General features: G+C 29.7%; 2 protein-coding genes across 3 annotated transcripts; one reads left to right on the top strand and one right to left on the bottom strand.

Moving 5' to 3' along the window:
• The first annotated feature begins 7,011 nt into the window (after positions 1–7,011).
• Positions 7,012–8,287, top strand: LOC122723229 (ARGOS-like protein). Its single transcript, XM_043954798.1, has one exon. The coding sequence runs from the start codon at positions 7,836–7,838 to the stop codon at positions 8,241–8,243; it is 408 nt and encodes a 135-aa protein (XP_043810733.1). The 5' UTR covers positions 7,012–7,835; the 3' UTR covers positions 8,244–8,287.
• A 2,381-nt stretch (positions 8,288–10,668) lies between these two features.
• On the bottom strand, positions 10,669–20,575 carry LOC110624391 (ankyrin repeat protein SKIP35). 2 transcript variants are annotated; one of them, XM_021769503.2, is made up of 4 exons: positions 20,452–20,575; positions 19,045–20,229; positions 13,930–14,362; positions 10,669–11,777 (listed from the first exon to the last, which is right to left on the bottom strand). In XM_021769503.2, the coding sequence occupies exons 2-4, from the start codon at positions 19,680–19,682 to the stop codon at positions 10,968–10,970; spliced, it is 1,881 nt and encodes a 626-aa protein (XP_021625195.1). In that variant the 5' UTR covers positions 19,683–20,229; positions 20,452–20,575; the 3' UTR covers positions 10,669–10,967. The 2 variants fall into 2 exon arrangements, with proteins under 2 accessions (XP_021625195.1, XP_043809207.1); XM_043953272.1 differs by lacking the exon at positions 20,452–20,575 and adding an exon at positions 20,336–20,421.
• Between the last annotated feature and the right edge of the window lie 593 nt (positions 20,576–21,168).

Raw genomic sequence — 21,168 nt, 5'->3', positions numbered from 1 at the left:
CTGCCTGTTATACCCTATGGTGCCTAAAACCTTTGGCTAAAACGGGTTCAATTGGCATACCTAAAACATATTATTTCAAAATCTTTTTAATTATATGTTCCTTCCCGTGCAAAATTTTCCTAGGCTCTGATACCAGCAAAATTTAAGGACCATTTACCAAAATGATTCCGAGTAATTATATGCAATAAATAAAACATGAATTGAATCTAACTAGAGAATGACTAAATACTAGTATATTGACAGTAGTAAGAGATGCAAGATTTTTAAATTTTAATGATTCTTTATTAGGATCAATTGAAACAAGTCTAAGTGAAGGACCAATATCTTTTGAGGTATACCCAGATATGACGATATCATTAATTTCTTTCTTACAATGCTCCAATAATTCTGGTGCCATTTGAATTGGTCTAGCTTTAGTTGAGATTAATTTTTCATCAAATCCTTCTTCATATATATATATATATATATATATATTAAATCCGTTACTAAATTTAGTAACGGATAGAAATCCGTTACTAATTTGATAAAATAAAAAATAAAAAAATATATTAAATTTATATTCCATTATTAAATTTGTGGTTAATTTTTAAAAAATATTTAAAAAATTATATTAAATTATTAATTTAATTCATTATATTTTACATTAAATAATAATTTAATTATGGTAAATTATTAATTTTTTCATTGTATTTTACATTAAATATTAACTTTAATATTTTAAATTTTATTAATTTTATAAGAAAATTCTTATAAAATTACATGAGAAAAATCTAAAAAATGAAAAAATGTGAGAGATTGGAAAAAAAAGAGATATAAAAGAAAAAATAAGAAAAAAATAAAATAGAAGAAAATAATGATAAAAATGAAGAGAAAATAAGGAAAAGGGGGAAATTAAAGAAAATGAGAAAAAAGGAAGAAAAAAAAGAAAAAAAAAAGAAAAGAAAATGAGAGAAAGATGAAGAAAAAATGAAGAAAAATAAATAGAAAATGAAGATATAGAAAAAAATAAAAGAAAAAAGTTAGAGTATATATACGAGAGAAAAGAAAGTAAATGAATGAATAATGAAAGAAAAAGGAAGGGAAAATGATAGAAAGTGGAAGAGAAAATAAAAAAAATAGAAGAAAATGAAAGAAAATAGAAGAAAATGAAAGAAAAAAATATGAGAGAAAATAAAGAAAATGAAACAAAAATTAAGAGATAAAAGGAAGATTAAAAATGAAAGAAAATTGAAGAGAAAATGGAAGAAAATAATTGAGAGAAGAAAATAAGATAAGGGAAAAATGAAGGAATGAGGAGAGAATAAATGAAAGAAATGAATGAAATGAAGGGAGATAAGAGAAGAAAATAAGATAAGGGGAAAATGAAGGAATGAGAAGAGAAGAGGAAAAAGAAAGTGAATGAAATGAAGGGAGATAAGATGGGTAAGTGTATAAATATGAGAATTAGTAACGGATTGAATCCATTACTAAATTAAAAAAAAAATGCGGGCAAATTAAAATAAAAAGAAGGTATTATTCTCCAAATTTTACTAACGAATTTTTTAATCCGTTACTAGTTTTTAGATTTGTAACGGATTCAGTAATAGATTTTTTCTATTACTAAATTAAAAATAAAAAAGGTGGGATTTTAAAATAAAAACGCGGTATTTTATTCTCTAAAATTTAGTAACGGATTATAGAATTCGTTACTAATTTTCGAATCAGTAACGGATTTAGTAACCGATTATATCCGTTACTAACTTTAAAAAAAAAATTTAAAAATAAAAAGTCGATTTTTTTGTTAAAAAAATAGTAACTGATTTAATAAGTTACTAAATCCGTCCGTTACTAATTATATAATAGATTGCATTCCGTTATTAAATCCGTTACTATTTTATTCATTTAATTTATTTATTTAGTAACCGATTTAGTAACAAATTTAGTACCGGATTAAGATCCGTTACTAATTTTTAGCTAATTTAGTAACAAATTTATAATGAATTTCAAACTCAGTTATTAAATTTGTAAATAATTTTATTTAGTAACGGATTTGTTAATCCGTTACTAAATAATAAAAATTAGTAACAGAATATAAAATATATTACTAATCCGTTATAAATTTATAACGGATTTAAATCCGTTACTAATATCTGTTACTATTCCGACAGATTTTTTAGTGATTTGCCATGTAGAACAGCACAAGCACAGCTAAATCTCAAACACACACACAAGCAGGGTGACATAGGAGCTCCACATGTCCCTATTTAATATTTAGGTATATATTTGAGGATTAAGAAGAAAAAAAGAGAAAACAAGAAAGGAACTTAGGGTTGGGAGAGTTGATCTATTAAGAGAAACTCCTACATGTATTCATCCAAAGGAGTACTACTATAAAAATAGATTTAAGGTAGCGGTTTGAAATTGTTATCTTAAATACTTAAATTATAGTTATAGGAGAATAGTAACAGTTTGAAAATTCGTTACATCTTTCTCCACTGCTACAACATAAAGCAACAATTTATTTTTTTTTTCACAATAAGTAAAAAAAATATGGTTAGAATTATAGTTTTAATAAATATTAAATAAATTATTTATTAAAATATTTTATGATATATAATGAAATTGGATTTTCTTTACCACAATTTTAAACTGTTGATAAATTACTGTTTTAGTAGTATTAAAATAACTATTTTATAACCAATGCTACGATACTATTATATAAATTTTAAAATATAAAATTGGAGAGATATGGTTGCTGGGAATCAAGTAAAGATCGTTAAAGCATTATTAGATTAATCCTCAGTAGGGCTGTAAATGAGTCAAGCTATTCGTGAGCTACTCGAGGCTCGACTCGATAAAAGCTCGACCGAGCTCGGCTCGTTTTTTAAACGAGCCAAGCTCGAGCTCAATTTTGAGGCTCGTCACTTAAACGAGCTGAGCTTGAGCTCCATAGTATTCGGCTCGTTAAGGCTCGCGAGCTGGCTCGTTTTTAGGCTCGCGAGCAGGCTCGCTAAGAAGACTCACGAGCAGACTCGTTAAATAGGCTCGTGAGTAATATTGTTTAAATAAATTTGTGAACCAATTCGTTAAATAAATTTATGAACAAGTTCATATATTATTAAAAAAATAAAAATAACTATAAAGTTATAAAATTTAAATTATTATAAATACTTGAAAATTATAGTATTGAAAATTACAAATAACTAAGATGAATTATTATAATTAATATTCTTTAAAATTAAATTATAAAAATCTTTTGTATATAATTATTATAATAAGATTCCATAAAATTAATGTATAATCACAAATAATTAATATTAATTATTATAATAAGTATTCTTTAAAATTATAGTACTACATGATAAATTGAGTTGTAAAAATTATATACATTTTAAAATTAAAGTATAATTATAAAAAAAAATTTGTATATAATTAAGCATACAATATAAAAGATGATAATAATTATCAAAGTCTATTAATAATAATTAATTAAGGTTATATGGATGTTGAAATTGAAATTCAAGTTAATTAATTGAACAAACATGAAGATGATTATGAAGATAATTAAATTATATTAGCTTGTTTCAACTGTTGGAAGTTGGAATCAACTTTATTCGTTTAATATTAAACTTTGTGTGTAATCTAATTTTATTATGTTGTTGAATTTATATTTATTTGTGTTATTTTAGTTATAAATTGTGTTACGTAATTTTTTTTATTTACTATTTTTTATATTATTTAAATTAATGATGATTAAAAACTGATTAAAGTGTAATTATTAATTCGAGCTCGAGCCTAAACTTGAGCTCAAACCAAACTTTTTAATTTTGAGCTCGGTCTCGAGCTTTTTTAACGAGTTTCTTAATCGAGCTTTTCGAATTCGAGCTCGAGTTTTATTAACGAGCTTCTTAATCGAGCTTTTCGAGCTCGAGCTCGAGTTAGGCTCGTTATTAAATCGAACGAGCCTTTCACGAGTCGAGCTCGAATCGAGCTCGATTATAATATTTAATTCTCGAGCCGAGCTCGAATCAAATATTAGAGCTCGAGTCGAGCTCGAGCTTCCAAACTTTTTTAATAAACGAGCTTGAGCTTTACAAAGCTCGGCTCGGCTCGGCTCGATTACACCCCTAATCCTCAGAAATTTGGTAGAGAAATATAATGATGTTATTCCATAGCGGTGTCTGAACTGAGGCAGAGTTGTCTGCATGTTGATTTTGTCTTCCTCATTGCTTGCGCAACATCACTGGCTATGAAGCTTCCATGGTCCTTCTTCATTTGCCTTTATTCCCCACACCTACGCCCTTTGCTTTTGCCTTTATCATTAGCAACACTGTTGAATCCCACCTCGATTAGAAAAATGAGTAATGTACCCTTTATATGGATTTTCTTCTCTTTGAGCTAGTCTTTGAATAAATTAGATCTGTCTCAAATTTAACATAGTATCAGAACCTCCCATCCGATATTGAAATATATTATAAAAAAATTTATTATTTAATTCTTTAATTTTAAAAAATATATTAAAATACCATTAAAATTTTAAAGATTGATTAATTAATTTTTTTTTATTTATTTTAACATTACTTTTTAATTCATATTATATGAAAAAATTCATTTAAATCCTTAATTTTTAAAAATTAATCAAAATTATATTGATAAAAAATATTTTTTACTTGATTAATTTTTTTAATACACCCAAATCCCAAAGAATATAACATTTTTTATTTTAATAATAACGATTTGGTATTCGCTATTTGCTACATCAACTTCTGTGGTTAAGTATAAGCCACTATTACATAATATGCTTTAGTTCACTGAAGATATTGTTTATTTCAAAAATAAAAAATTATTATAAGCCACTATTATGAAAAATAATTTACAGCTTTTATCTAATTGAACATTAAAACAAAATAAAATATAATAAAAAATAAATGAACTCAGATAATTTTAAATGCTAATCCTTTATTTATTTATTTAAATTTTTAATTTTTCATGAAAGATAAAAATAATAAGTGATGGAAGGAGAAAAATAATTTTTTATTTGTAGAATTTTATATACTGATAGTAATATCTAAAAATATTTTTTAGAGAAAAATAGAGATTTTTTTATACTTAAATTAAAATTAAGTAATTAAATTAAAATTGCACATTAACAAAATTTACATAAAAATTAAAAAAACATTTAATATTTAATCATATAATTTTAAAAAATTCATTAGTTAAATTTTTTAATTTTAAAAAATATATTAAAATATTTTTAACATTTTAAAAAATCTAATAATTAGTCGTTTTTATTATTTTCAATGGTTAAGTATAAAAAAATTTATAAAATGTTAGAGATATTAATAAGTAGATTTTTTATAAAATAAAAAATTAATTAATAAATTTTTTTCCTATGGCAGTAATTAATTAGTTAAATTTTTAAGATGTAAGAGATATTTTAATATATTTATTAAAATTGAAAGATTAATTAATAAATTTTTTATAATATAGATATTAAATAATAATTTTTTAAAATAAAATAAAAAAATAATAATAACAAAAAAATTATAATTTAATTTTTATGTTATGAAAAAATTTATTGGTTGATTTTTTAATTTTTATTCTTAATTTTAAAAAATATAATAAAAAATTTTTAAATTTTAAAAAATTTACTAATTAATCCCTTTATTTTAGCAATTAAGTATTGTATAATTCATATATTTTAAAAAATTTATTAATTGATTTTTCAGATTTATAAAAAGTATGATTAATTTTTTTATATTAAAAATATTTTAAATTTTTTATTAAAATTAATAGATTTTTTAAAACGTATCAAACGTTTTACTATATTTTTAAAATAAAAATATTATCTATTAAACTTTTTGTTAAAAACTAAAAAATAAATTTTTTAATAATAATAATAATAATCAAGTGGTAAAGCTATAATAATTTTTTTTATTTATAGTAATTTATATACTTCCTATAATAATCTCTAAAAATAATTTTTGAATAAAAATAGAGATTTTTTATACTTAACTTAAAATTAAAATAACTTAAAAAACAAATTAAAATTAAGTAACTAAATTAAAAATACAAATAAATAAAAAAAATTAGATAAAAACTAAATGAGAGAATAATAATAAATAATAATAAAATAAATTTACTAATTAATCCTTATATTATTGAATATTTATTAATTAATCTCTAAAATTTAAAAAATATATTAAAATATCTTTGCATATTTTGAAAAATTTATTAATTTATTTATTTATTAAAAATAAAATATTCTTAGTATAAAAAATATGAAGAAATTAATTAATAGATTTTTTAAAATATTTTTTATTAAAATGAATTAATTAATAATTTTTAAATTAAAAATTAAATAATAAATTATTTAATTATTAAAATTAATAGAAAAACTAATTAATAAATTTTTTAAAATATTAAAATTATTTTAGTATAATTTTATAAAATTAAAAATTTTTTTATAATATAAAATTAAATAGTAATTTTTCTTAATAATAATAATAATAATAATAATAAGAGAAGGAGTGGTAAAGCTAGGTGTAAGGATTTTGGTAAAGGCAAAGAGAGAGAGGAGCACTAGGGGTGGTGAACCTTGGGAGACACAGACAAGCCCTTAGTTTCCAAAACCAGCAACTTTGGATGTCAGCTTGTCCCACTTCAACAAAAGGAAAATTCACTGAATCCAGCCTCTCTGCTGTATCAATCCTCATAATTTAAATAGTAATAATTACACAAAAATAGTGAAAGAAACCAAAAAGCCTTCAAAATTCTTCTCATTCCATTAAACTGGAACCTTCTCATTTCTTTCTTTTGTTCCTTCTTGTTGTTTCCCTTTGTTTCTTTTCATCCCTTTGAATTAAGAAGCGAGATGGTCAAAACCCACAAATATAGAGACACAGAGAGATCTCAATAAGATCAGAGAATTCTTTTATTTTGCATTCCCTCTTTGTTTTTTACCTTCACCAAAAAAACTGTACCATCTATCTCATCTTCATCACAGGTTTAGCTCCTACCCATCTTCTATATTTCTTATTTTCTTTTATAATCTTTCTTTGTTTTCTTGATTTTATGAGAAGATTATCTAGATTTTAGCTTCTGGGTATTATTGATTTCAGTCCTTTTTTTATTTCCTGAACTTCTATATTTATTGCTGTTGTTTTGGGTTTTTTGATATTTCATTGAAAAAGAATCCTTGTTTTTGTTTTTGATGTATGTTAATCTTAGAATTTGTGAAATGATTTTAGCTTTGCATGCCAGAGGATTTAAGCAAAGGGGTATCAATATTGAATTTGCTTGTGGTTTTAATTTTCTAGGTTTAATTGATTCTGGGTATGATAAAGCATGATAAATATCTTAAAACTGACTCAATCTTTCCTCCTTTCTGATTGTTTTCTGTTGGGTAATTGGTGAAGAAGCTTCTTTGTACTGAAGTTGAAGATTTTCCTGAGAAAGAGGTAGAAAGATACAATAGGATTTTGATGTAAACATAGAGAGTTCTTCTACATTGGGTTTGAATCTGATTTACATTCCTTGCAATTATCCACATTGTTATCTGACAAGAAGCATTAGCATTCTGGAGTCTTTGAAATCTGGAACTGCAATCTATCTTCAAGCTCCAGCCACATTTCCCAATCTGCGCTGAACTTCAATGTTTGTGATTTGAATCCAGTAAGCTTTATTTGGCAACTACTGAGACCAAATCTCATGGTTTGAACTTAGCTGGTTGTGCATTCATTAATCAATTTCAAGAAATCACAGGCAGAGATCTGTGGCATTGTGGAAATTTCTACTTGGGAAGAAACTGATCTCATCTGGGGTTGTTGTGATTTGATGATTAAACCAAGATTTAAATGAGTTTTGAACATCCTAAATCAGATAAAAGATTTTCAAGAAGCATAATCAATCTGCAAGATCATTGTTCAAGCAACATAATGGAAGGGAGATCAAGAAAAGTAACTTTCACAAACCAAACTCCTGCAACTTCTCAAAGAGTAGAGAGAAGGAAAATGGAGTATCAAAGATCAATATCCCATGGCAATGGCAAGAGCTGGTTGTTTTCAGCAAGCTATTTCAGCTTGGAATCATTTGTTCTGCTAATTTGTCTCACAGCATCTCTATTGATCCTTCCATTGATACTTCCACCGTTGCCTCCACCACCTTTCTCTTTGCTTCTGCTTCCAATAGGAATCTTAGCAGTGCTAATGATCTTGGCTTTCATGCCTACTAATGCAAGGGATATGAGCTTTACATATGTGTAAATGTATTCAAAAGGATATGCACCAGTTTTTTTCTCTTCTCATACAAATTTTGTATTTCTCTTTCTTTATCTAGAAAGAAAAAAAAAAAAAAAAAAGAAAGAAGATAACAGTTCTGAGATTTACATTCTCAGTGTTTAATAAGTCGGTTTTTATAATTAATTAAATTAATTTTTATATTTTTAAAAGTCTATTAAAACGTTTTTAACTTTTTTATTGAAATAATTTTTTAGTTAAAAATAAATAAAAAATAAAAAATATATATTTTTAAAATTTAATTTTACTTTTAAATAAAATTTTTTATTTAATTTTTAAATATTAATATTATTAATCAGTCAGTATTTATATTTTTAAATATTTATTAAAATATTTTTTTTTCATATATGTTAAAATTTTATTTATTGATTTTTTTATTAACGAAATAAAAAGAAAAATCTCGTCTTAATTTTAAAAAAGAAAAAGAAAAATTAAAAAAAAAAAAAGAAAAATAAAAAGAAAAATTAAAAAAAAAGAAAAAGAAAAATTAATGAAAAAAAAGGAGAAAGCGGAAATGAAGGGGGCAATTTAATATTTTACTATATTTTTAACGGTAAAAATAAATGAAACGATTATTTTATTAATAAAGAAAAAAAATAAGAACGTTTTAATAAGTTTTTAAAAATATAAATACTGACTTATTAATAATAACAATATCCAGTAATTAAATTGTAAATTCATCAATTTATTAATATCTCTTTTAATTTTCTATTATTTCTTAAAGAGCCATTTAAAATGAATTTTCTATTTAATCCATATATATAATATGAGTTTCATTCATTTTAATTTTTAGAAATTAAATTATTATGCTTAAGAAAAACAAATAAATTAATATATTTAACCTTAAAAAAACTAAAAATAGAAGAAAATGGTAGAATGGAGGTGGAGATGATGATGCGACACCATGGCATACATTACATAGTAAATTGGATAAGGACATGTAACCATGATTTGGTCAATTGCTTTGTTTGACCACACGCTGTTTTTGAACTTTGTGTTTTTCTATTTATCTTCAAATCTTGGCTTTCTCAACATCTTGGAGTGAGTATGGTTTTTGGATTTTTTGAATTGAATTAGAAAAATTACATTTTATAATTAAATATTAATTTTTATAATATATTATATAATTAAATATTACATAGTAAAAACTGATGAAAATGTATATCATTAATCATATAATATACTTTTTTCATGTTTAATTAATTAATTATATATATATATATATATTAGTAAATTATATAATTTGTAATAATAATTAATTTTAAAAATTTGAAATTTTCACCAAATTAACATATAAAAACAAACTACTTAAGCTTAGCTAAATTTGTAAATCACATAGAAAATTAAGAAATACTATATATTTACACTCTGAATTTTATAGTAAAGAAAATTTATAGCACTTTAAATTTTAAAAATTCTAATTTAATGTTATATTTTGATGGTTTTTAAACAGACCTTTCTCCTCGAATATAGAAAGTAAAATTTGTACGGCCGTACAATAGTTTTGAGATGTGTGTAGTTACTTTCCCCTATGAGGAAAGTATGGCCCACACCAAAACCCTAATATAATAGCCATCCATAGATTTGTTTTCTAACAACAAATATGCATAGTGGTTGTTGGCTCCTGGTCAATTGCCATGTGAAACACCATTCTTTTGCACCACCGCACATGCTTCTCAAATGCATTTCGTAATACCCACTTCAAATTTCAACCCAGCCGGCTGCTGCTCCGGCTGCGGCTGCGGCCGCTACTGGCCATCTTAGTACTTCCTACCATTGCTGGCTTAAATTGAAAGACTTCACATATGCCTCTATTGATCACCTCTCTCGTACTCATCTTATTACCTTGGATCTCGTCTTATTATTTCTCATCATGCTAAATTCAATTAATCCCTTATTTGATTTAAATAATCTATTTATTTTTAAAGTAAAATTCCACAAAATTACTTAATTGCCCAAATAAAAAAATATAGCTAAAGCTTTTTTAACTCTCAAAATGATCTCTCTTTCAAACACACACGTCTTGATATTTTTATATATTTTTTTAGACCTAATACCGAATTTTATTCATTTTTCATGATATTATGTATAGATAGCTTAAAAGGGATAAAAGAAACAATTTCTTATTTCCATTGAGACCTCTCAATAAGATCTTAACCCAAAAGAAATTCTAACGATTTTTCCAAGAAAAAAATAACAAATGGATCTTATCAGATTCCCTAACAAGCAAGCTTTTAACACTTGCTAGAAACTTAAGACTTCATGAGTTAGCCTTGCTGCAAAACAGGAAGAAGGCTGCAAATCCAGCCGAAAGATATATGCGAGTTAAAGAGGCAACAGATGCATAAGAATGAGTGATACATGGGGAAGAAAATAAGAGAAAAGCAAGAGATAACAAAAGAGTAATACTTGGCTAATATACATTCGCACCATATATCAACCCTTTGTGACAATACTTGCTCTGTGTCTTATACATTACAGATCAACATGCTTATCCATTAACACAGATGATATATGCTATAGAGATTGCAGAGACGATGATAGGAATTTAGCCAACCAAATTATGGAAGGAAAATTGGCAAACCTTAAAAAGTTTTCACCTTAACCACTGCCCAGATTTTTGTTATTGTCTATAGCATATAAGGAGGTACAAAGGGGAAAACTGTTGTGAAATTCTGCGGTGAAATCCTTCTAGCCAGTGCTGGTGGGGGCACGAACCAAAAATGGAGGAAGGTGATGTTCCAAAATAGCCAGAAGCTCTCCGCCCTGACTCACCCCTTCTAAAGACCCACCTCCCAACCTTCTCACGGCTTCGACAAGCTGCCCTCTTAGCCTTTGTGAAAATAGACTACCACCTGCTGCAATACACTCCCTATACAGTGGCAGGTACGCGATTGCCACCCTTAGAGGGCCTGGCAGATCTCTTATGCACATAGGAGACCCACCCCATTTTAAAATCCTTACTAGATTCATGTAATGTTCTTGACCTTGTCTTAATCCATCCAAGAAAGCTGCCTCTGACCAGTGCTCCTGAAGAAAAGCTCTCAGCTCAGGGGCAACAACCTCGTCGTCTGACCTAGCAATGCTGTCTGCAACAGCATAAGAAGCAGCAGGATCACCTAAGAAATCAGAACGAAGGAGAAATGCCACTCCATCAAGTGACCCACCACTTCGCTCACCAGCAGCCTTGAGAATTTCAATACTCAGGGCAGCAAGAACATGCTGAGGTACATGAGGAAGCAGATATGCAGCAACATCAACTTGGCTACTAGAAGTGGCAGCTGTAAGGGCAAGGCAGAGTTCCATGTCACGGCAACCCCTGTTCACAAACCACTGAACAACTTGCATACAGCCCCTTTCTGCCGCTCTCATCAAAGGGCCTAAGAAAGCTATAGCGTTTCCCTCTTCTACTAGACATTCCATTGTACCAATTTTGCAGTAATGAGAAGCAAAACCAAGGGCCAAATCAACATCAACATCCAAGCTGTTCCTTTGGGCAATCTGAACAGACAAATCCCATGTTAGATAAGCAAAAATGATAAGTAAATTCAATTTAGATAGCATCAACAAAATCTCAAGTACTCTCCCTCTCCCACTCTCTTCGTGGGAAACAAATGTATAAAAAGGATGCCTTTTGTAGATTGAAAAGTAATCGAAGGTTGAGACAGGAGAAAAAGGACACATGTTAAAGCATCAGAGCATGTAAAAAACAACCAACACAAATTTGGCCAACATATTCTCATAGATACAAACACTAGAAGCTAATTCATGCTCCAAAAACTTGCATGTTTTTTGGTTAATGGCTACTTCAAATATACAAACTGAGATCTGAACTAAAAAATTTTAAAACATTTACTTTATATGGATTATATTCTGGAATCTTAATGACCCCATCTATCCAATACAGCATCAAATGGATTCCCTACTATCTTAATTGTTTCAAGACTACAAGCAGAACCATATTTTATGATTCAAAGGGATTCCTCTATTTTCTAACTAATAAGTTTGAGGAACACTCTAATCAGGCAGACTGTACAAATACACGCGCACACACACACATATATACTGGTTCACAAGTACAATACATTTCAAGGATCATATGAAGGAAACCATCCTTTAAATTCAGGAAAAAACACAACCCTTTTACCTGCTAAGTTTTCACTAGCAAACCCCGGTTTGCTAATTGGGAGAGTGCATGGTTAAACCGAACCATACCGAACCGATGAAAACCCATAACAAACAAAACGTACTTTACTATTTAAGTATGTCTGTTACTTCAGTAAGAACCAAACAGAAACCATATTGGATAACTACCGAACGAAGAACCTATTTTGTACATAAATTTTTCTATAATTTTGTTTAGAGATATACTGTCAATATAATAATAATTTATTTGCAATTAAACTTGTAATTTATATATGTGGACACAGACTGTAATTATTATATATATTATATACAACCTAGTATCATCAGTCATTCTTATACCTTTTTATTAATAATTTAGTTACAAACGCATTAATCCCTTAAATTCTTATATATATGCTCAATTCTTAATATTACATGTATACCCTACAGTTAAATTAAATGCTTAAGAAACAGCTAAAAAGGGTATAAATATATTTGTACTATCATTCTATATAACATGCATAATCCTAAATTGTATATATACTTTATAATCGAAGATTATAACTAAGAAGAAAGCTTAACAACCCATTTAATAATTTTAGAGCTTAAATAATAAATTCAAGCATGACTCTCCATAGAAATAATTGTTTAAAATTGTTTCAAGAGCCAAAAACTGAACTGGACCAGAAACAAAGTACTGAGAACCAATCAAAACATAAAAAAACTAAAACAGAAATGTACCAATTCAATTTGGTTCTGACTCCTAGGCAGACCCGAACCAGAACCGCACACCCCTAGTTTGCATGCATTTATAGTGTATGCTCTACAATCTTTGGATAACTTATCTAGCTCACTCATTAAGTTTGTATATCATCTAAGCATAGTCATGTGATCAACAAAAGGCTCAATCACTCTTAGATGATAACTCCAACTTTTCTAGTGTTGTTCCAGCAAAAAGCCTTTTGCAAGTTAAACAAAAGATAATAAACAGAGTCCCTAAGCATGAGTAAATGCAATCTTTCATTGCAAATAAAAAAGTCAGCATTGTAATTCAACTTTCAATCTCTGCCTATCTCTTTTTGTTTTAACTATTACTTTCTTTATCATAACCAAACAAAAATTTCCAATCAATGGCTCCAATCCTGAGCCTATCACATATTGTTTTCAGCCAGCACCATTTGTTAAATTTTACATGAAAAAGAAAACAATATATCTACAATGTTTTTCCCACAAGTGTTTACCTCAGCTCCTATTTTCCTTTTTCTTTACCATAAAAAAGTCATTTGCAACTATTAAAAGATGGAAAAGCATTTCATATCACCACTAGCACCACCTAGTAATTGATAATTGCAGAGGACTGGACATGGATATTAAACAGTATCCTAACCATATTTCTTGCCCTCTGAAATAAACTTGCAAGATTCTGTCCAAATAAAAATAGAAACTTTTTTTTCTTTCCCAAGAAAAGTACACAAAAAAAAAAAGACAAACAAATTGAATTGTCATCCTGAAAAGTAAAAACTTCTACCTGCAATAAGATGCGCACAAGTTCTGTACTTCCAAAACGAGAGGCTTCAAGAAAACACTGGTTGACATTGTCAGCCCCCCCTTCAACTAGCATACCCAACAATCCTTGGATTGCAGTAGCTGATATCCCAGATGCCCAGCCAGGATCAAATGAACTAGAGAATAAAGTAAGAGGAAAACAAGCTGCATCAAAGGCCTCTGTAAAGTCCTTCCCCGTGAGATGATTGCCGGCTAGGTCTAAAAATGTCTTGAATGCAGATAATTGAAGTTGAATCTCAATGGCAGAGTTATGACTCACTCTATCCCTATTTCCCTGGCAACGAGAATGAAAACCTATACATTTCAAAGCCCATTCAGTGAACTTTTGAACCTTGGCACCAGCCTCTGCCTTCAAGACCTCATCCCCATTGCATTCCTGGAGACGCTCATGCAGCCTGATAAAACATGCAAAGCAAAACAAACGGTACATCAGCCCATGCTAAAACCCAAAGTATCAGTTAGTATATATTCTGTCAACAACTAGTCCAGCACTCTAATTATTTTCACTTGGGTTAATGACCCAAAGAATCCAAACTCTGGATTAAACATCAATCATGGCTTTTCTTTTAATTTATTTGTATCAATTATATCAAACTACTTCAACATTGATGCTAATTACTACCAGCCTCAAGAAGGTTTTGCACCAAGGTTTTGCTGATATGGATTAATATTCTATGCATAAGATGAGAGAAAACTTACTGACATGACATTTAAATTGTTATAGAATTTAGCCATTGTTAAATTTGTTGAAGCCACCACTTAAGATTTTCAAACATTTTACTCAAAAAGGAAAATATTGTTTTTTTCCATCTCTCTCCACTCTTGTGTTCTGCACAGCTAGTCCACACCAGCATCTAGGTGCTTTGGCACATGCATCCTCTGCTAGCCATAATTGACGATTTGACGCAAAAGCCAAAATTGATATTTGGTGTTTGGACCAACTTTCTGGTTTTTTGGGTCATTAGACCTTTTTACTATCACTGAGTTGAATGGCAAAACAGGAAACAACTCTCGCTGCCTACATATGATTTTGCCATAGCAAGACTTAGAAAACTTTCTACACAAGAAGATCTTATTTTAGGCCAGAGAATTCTCCCAGTGCTGGCAGAACTTGTAGCATTTGGAGCTCTGAACAACAACATACATGCAAAATATTCTCTAAAAGCACAGAACTAAGCACAATATTTTTTCTCCAAATATAATAATTACCTAAACAACCTCCTTGATGAAATATCTAAAACAAAGAAAATCAACCAACAAAATAGATAAAATATAGATGAGAATTGAGAACACAACATAACATACCTACATATCAAAGACAGACACTTGGTATCAGAACAAGATGGTGAGGATTTTATATGCAATCTGTTCATTTTGAATCGGAATCCATGGCTACATCTGAGGTGGTGAGCCAAGATGCTATCAGGCTGGCAAAACTAGAAGAAAGGTTGAGGGTGCTGCAGGGTGAATCTCAAGAATATGCAAGAGGGCATTCAAAGGGATGTTACTGAATCCAAGAATGCAGTAATGGAGTTAAAATCCCGAATGTTAGCCTTTATTATGGGGGGCAAATAAAAAGAAACAGAGTCTAGTGACAGGAAATCAATGGAGCGCAGCAAGGGAATCTTGCCAACTCCAAGAGAGTTTCTGAATTCTCAAGGGAAGGACCAAGAGCAGCACTAGTTCTATGATGAAATTAAGAGCAATTGAGAAATTTTTATTTAAGGAGGATATTTTGAGAGCTGACTTCAAGAACCTGCAAGAAGGGATCAAGGAAGATGTTACTTAATCAAAGAATGCAGTGGCGGAAAGGAATTATGATCCATAATAACAGGGCTTTTTGGAGAAAATTTTTCAGAAAGACAAAGAAGCCAGCGGAGTTAAAGGTGAAGGAATTATGACTCCAAAGGAATACCTGACTCCACAAAATGGAGATCAAGGGAGTTCTGTTTCTGTGATGGAATCAGAGGATGTTCACAAGATTAAACTTGGAGCATTTAGCACAGTCCAAGAAACTATTGATGTTGATTATTGGATGAAGGATGGTAGTGAATAAAAGATGGAAGAGGAAATTTCAGGCCTTGATTCCTTGATTAATCAGATTGTACTTTTCAACTTGGGATTCAAGATGACATGGGCATTACTATTACTCGTGTTGTTCAGAATATGGAGTTCTTGAACAATGGAGGTATCATGCTTGTTCCTAGGCATCTCAAAAGCCCTGGAAAAAAATGATTTCTTCATGCTGATAATGCAATGATTGAGATTGAAGACATGGAATTTAATGAAGAAGGAAGTGGGAAACATTATTGAATTCTAGTGGTAGTATATTGAAGTTGACGTCATGAGTCGCACGAAAAGAATGAGAAAGAAATTTGGAGGAGAAAAAGGAAGAAACTATATCCCTTTTTGACGGATGTTTCAGGCATTGGAAATAACTGTGGAAATGTCAATTGCCTGCTATGAAAGATCATAGCAGCCCCTGAGATGATCTTGCAAACTGCTATTAACAGAAATAGTCAGCAAGTGATCCAAGATCTTGTCTACATGAAAATAAGTGCTGTCAAGCCCTTGATGCAGCTGTTTGTTTACCAAATAAATACCCAAGACTCTCAAAAGGCTGTAGAGTCTATTTCAGAGATTCTGCAATTCTAGTGAAATATCTCAGTCTATTCTTCTCTCAACTCTATCTCTCCTTTCTAGTTCTCTTCTCTCCTACCTGTTCTATAATTCTTTTATTTCTCTTCTCCCAGATCCCTAACTGCTCTGCACAATTGCAGTAACTCATGAAGCACGAAATTGATATGTACTTTAGTTTCTTAGGATCATAATTCACAAACAAATAAGTTCACTCTGAAAATATTCACATTCTAATTTTTTTCCCCTTCAACATATAATATCTTTCCTACAAGTGACCAGATGTGTGATCAGCAACACATGCACATTCCTCAACTATTACTCAAAGCAAAGAAAATCATATGCATGCCAAAGCAAAGAAAACTTATCCGTAACCGTGTCTAGGTTCACCTTTCTTTAGCTTAATTTGGTGTAGAAAATGCAAATGCGAAATCACTGACTCCTCAAATTACTAGAAAAAATAATGCTTCCTGGGTCCCAAAGTATTTTTCCCCTGCCTTCGGAAATTGAAGTATTTTAAGGAGACATGCATATCATGCATTCACATAGATATTTATTATTTACTTTGCAGCATCCTTTAATTTTGGAAGAGGAAAGGAATTACTACAGACTTTGATGACATTAAAAAATAACAAAACTTGGCAAAAAGCTTCTCAAAGGGGACAATATTATGAGAAAAACAGAAGTACTAAGAAAATACAAGTATTTTCAGATAAAGAGGGAACAGGGAGATATAGAGAAAGCAGCATGTTCTGTATGCTCTAACATATGGTTATATGCATACAAGCAAGAATGTTGCATACAATTAAAGCAGGACAGAGACCAGTAAGGTTGAAAAACTGTCAGCTAAGTTGAAGGGGAAGTTTTAGAAAACTTTGAATTAACTAAATAACATATATGGTCACTATTAGGCAATGAAAAAATATTTATGAAAAATTAGCTGGTAATACTCTCATTAGTTGGTAATTATGAAAGTAATAAGATAAATCTAAATAAATAATAATGTATAATTGGATAATAAATGAATGCATTCATAAGAAGATGAAGTTGGCAACACTGAAAAAAAGTTCAAAGAAGGATGATTAAGATATTGAGTTTGAATATGTACATCACAAACCAACAAGCATAAGAGGTTGAGCAAATTGATATTGTAGGAGAAAAGAGATCAAGAGATAGATCTAGGATGGCATGAGGACTGGGGAAGAAAAAGGTAAAAAAAATAAATATTTTAGCCATTACAAGACTAGGAGCCTTATACCAAAAGGGATGGAGAAAAAATATTCATATGGGCAATGTCAACCACTCTGATGTGAAAATCTAGTTAAGCATATTGCAAGCAAATATTCCTAAATATAATATATAACTAAGTAGACAAGCTAATTTTATATTCAGGAGCCGGAAATGCTTGTAAACAAGTGCTTCTGTAAGACAAAAAGCTGGACCGAGAATATCAAACAAAAAAGCTGAACAAACAAAAAATGCATGTTTTCCCAAGCATTTGAACATACATGCACTTAACACCAAAACAAAGAAAATTTTGAAACAAAAAACTACAACTCATCCTTCACACCTAATTATGAATTACTTCAACTTCCCTTCTAAAAATTTTTATAAAACCTTAAAAAAGCAAAAAGGAGAAAGTTTACAATTGCCGATAGAAATAGGCAACTTGAGAGAACCTTAATTTTAAGTGAAAAAATAGCAAGCAATGATGGTAAGATAGAAGGTAGAAACAAAGGCCAAAAGGCTAAACCTACAGAAAAAGGCTGTCATAAATAAAAGCTATCAACTTCCAACAAATCTCCCATAAGAGAAGCATTTTCATCAGAAATAGAAAAGTTTTCAGGAAAACATGAAATGTTATGCTGACTATTCCAAAAGATGTTCAGTTTATTGTTGATCTCTATACCTCCAAGTGACTGGCAACAGCCCCCCTGTTTTCTCTCATTCATAAAAGTTGTTCATTTAACTTATTTGCATGATAAAGCAATACTCTCTTGCAAAATAAAAGTGCACAACTGAAAATTATTTTGCCTATAAATAAGATATTGAAAAATCATGAACAGAAGTCAATCAAGAGAAATGATACTGGGGAACTTCTCATTCTAAAAGAAAAGGATGCCCCTCACTCTAAGCAGGAAGGTTTCATGATAAGTATGCATCAAAAGTACCACACACAAAAAGCATAATAAATTGACACAAGAATAAGATTAAATTAATAGACCACAGAACTTCAAATCTAAACAAACGGAAGTTATAACAATAAAGCAAGCTTTCATGGAAAGACACATGTACGAGGATTCATTGAGTTCTAGGTCTCATAACTGCCTTCCAAATATATCCACATAATTGGAAAACACACTCCATTTGTTCCATCCCCCAAGGAGTAAGAAAAGAGGACATTAGTTCTTTCATTCGGTTTAGTCTGGGTAAAACATACCTTTGAGCCATCACGGTTACGGTATCTGCAAGACTCATTGTTCGGCTCTGGCAGGCAGAAACACATGAAGCCAGAAAAGATGTCCTAAGAGCAGCTCTGGTGAAATCATAAGCACCGTTAGCAATGATCTTCTTGATCAATCCAGTTATCCCATTAAGCTCTTGCTGCGTGCTCAAAAACCAAATGGAGTCCAGAGTGATGCACAAGGCATCATTGAGGGTCTGCGGATCTGCCAATTGGATCAAATTTTCAGCAAGTTCCCAATCATGTGAACTCACTGCACCCTGAAACAACCGACCTAACTCGATCCTGTCTTGTTTAGTGAGTTTCCTGTCATGGCCAATATTCTCTTTCTTGCCAATCTCAGACTCGGTTACAACAGCATGTGACTTGAGTTTCTTTGCACCACAACGATACACACCACACCTTCTTGACTCTTTACTAACAAGGGGTCCTTCTCTTGAGAAAACCACATTACTTCCTTCACCTTTTTCTGATGTTAACTGTTGAATTTCATTCTTCGTACTTCCAATCTCATTCTCTTCAATTTCCATTTCACCACAAAAGGAGTCTTCTGGGTTAACCTCATCACCCATACAAATGTTGGTCCCTTCTACATATGCCCTCTCTTTTTCCATTTTTACTATCTATGCAAGCTCCCAGCACCAAAAAAAAATAAAGGGAGAAAAAAAAAGGGCAAAAGCTTATTTCTTACTGACAACAGAAGGAAACATCCTTGCAAAAACTACTAACTGACAAACCTTATATTGGAAAATGGTAATGAAATTGTCCTCCTTCAAAGTCCCAATTCCACAGAAAGAAATGCCTGTTGCCTTAAAAAGAAATTCCAATTTTCTTTCCCTTATTTCAGACAATTCATAGCGCTATATGATTTCATCCAATAAAGAAAAGAAGTAAAAACCCCAATTGGTAAGAAAAAAAAATAAAAACTCCGAGATTAAACCCCAAATCAAATCCGTAAAAGGATCACTTAGTATTTCAAACCAAATCTGTATCTGGCACGCTTCAAATAATCGGAATCCAGTGTAAACAGGCAGAAAAACGACCAAAATAAGCAATCCCACTGATTGAGGAGAAATGGGTAAACAGTTCCATCAGTAGAAAACCCTAGAAATCCGGAAACTCCCTCATTCAACAATCGAGTCAAGGATCCAGAACCAAACCCTAAAACAGAAAACGCATTTGCATCAATATGCAGGTACAACAATCAACAAGTAACTTAATTTCTAAATAAATAAACAAATAACCCAAAGATATTCCAGCAACTAACCAAAGAAAGGTTGTTCGGAGATAGAGAAAAATTACAGGAAATAGAAAACAAAAAAGAATGGAAAATCAGAAAGCCGAAATAGTAATAAGAATTAAAGAGAGATTGTGATAGCTAACCTGAACTGTAAATTGAGAGATGGAGAGAGAGAAAAGGGAAGAGAAAAACCCTCTGCCACTGGTATTCAGTATTTGATAGAATTTAGTTTTTTTTTTTTTCTTTCTTTTTTAGATACCCAAAAATAAATAATTACAAAAATAACAAAATATAGCTTTGTACCCATACAACTTCATCCATTTGACACACATACATTGATCATTTTCACATTTTTTATAAAAAAATTAAATTTTACATATTAATTTTAGCTATACATAAATTTAATAATATATATATAATGTAAAATTTAACAAATAAATAATATTTTAACATTTTTAATTAATTAATATTTTAGTTTATAAAATAAAAAATAAGGTAATTATATAATTTTGCATTTGTAAACTCAAAACCGCCCAACTTCTTATATTCGAGGGTGACGTAGAATTTTAGAAAAGAATGTAAACTCAAAGTTCATTAGAACTCTCTAAAATAGACTGACTCAATATTGTATACTTCAGTCCGTGACTAAAGCAGACCGAACTAATTTCATGTGTGAATCCATCAGAAAATAGTCTAATTCGGTGATGTAATGGGAGGTAAAAGCAGGTTTAATAACCTTACAGTTCAGCATATGTGCCAAAAAAATTAAATAGTCGTAAAAAGAAAATACATTAATATGTCTATACGTACGTATTTAAATAATAAGAATAGGTTATAATATAATAGAGTGGTGGTTATAT

Source organism: Manihot esculenta, chromosome 1, assembly GCF_001659605.2.
Source record: "Manihot esculenta cultivar AM560-2 chromosome 1, M.esculenta_v8, whole genome shotgun sequence".
Lineage (NCBI taxonomy): Eukaryota > Viridiplantae > Streptophyta > Magnoliopsida > Malpighiales > Euphorbiaceae > Manihot > Manihot esculenta.
This window is presented reverse-complemented; position numbering and strand designations above follow the sequence as displayed.

Excerpts from the sequence above, each read along its gene's own strand:
- LOC110624391 (XM_021769503.2), bottom strand. The coding sequence starts at position 19,682 with ATGGAAAAAGAGAGGGCATATGTAGAAGGGACCAACATTTGTATGGGT. Across the intron at positions 14,363-19,044 it reads GTAACCGTGATGGCTCAAAG|GCTGCATGAGCGTCTCCAGG; the intron begins GTATGTTTTACC and ends ATGTTTTATCAG. Across the intron at positions 11,778-13,929 it reads TTGTGCGCATCTTATTGCAG|ATTGCCCAAAGGAACAGCTT; the intron begins GTAGAAGTTTTT and ends TTGTCTGTTCAG.
- LOC122723229 (XM_043954798.1), top strand. The coding sequence starts at position 7,836 with ATGAGTTTTGAACATCCTAAATCAGATAAAAGATTTTCAAGAAGCATA.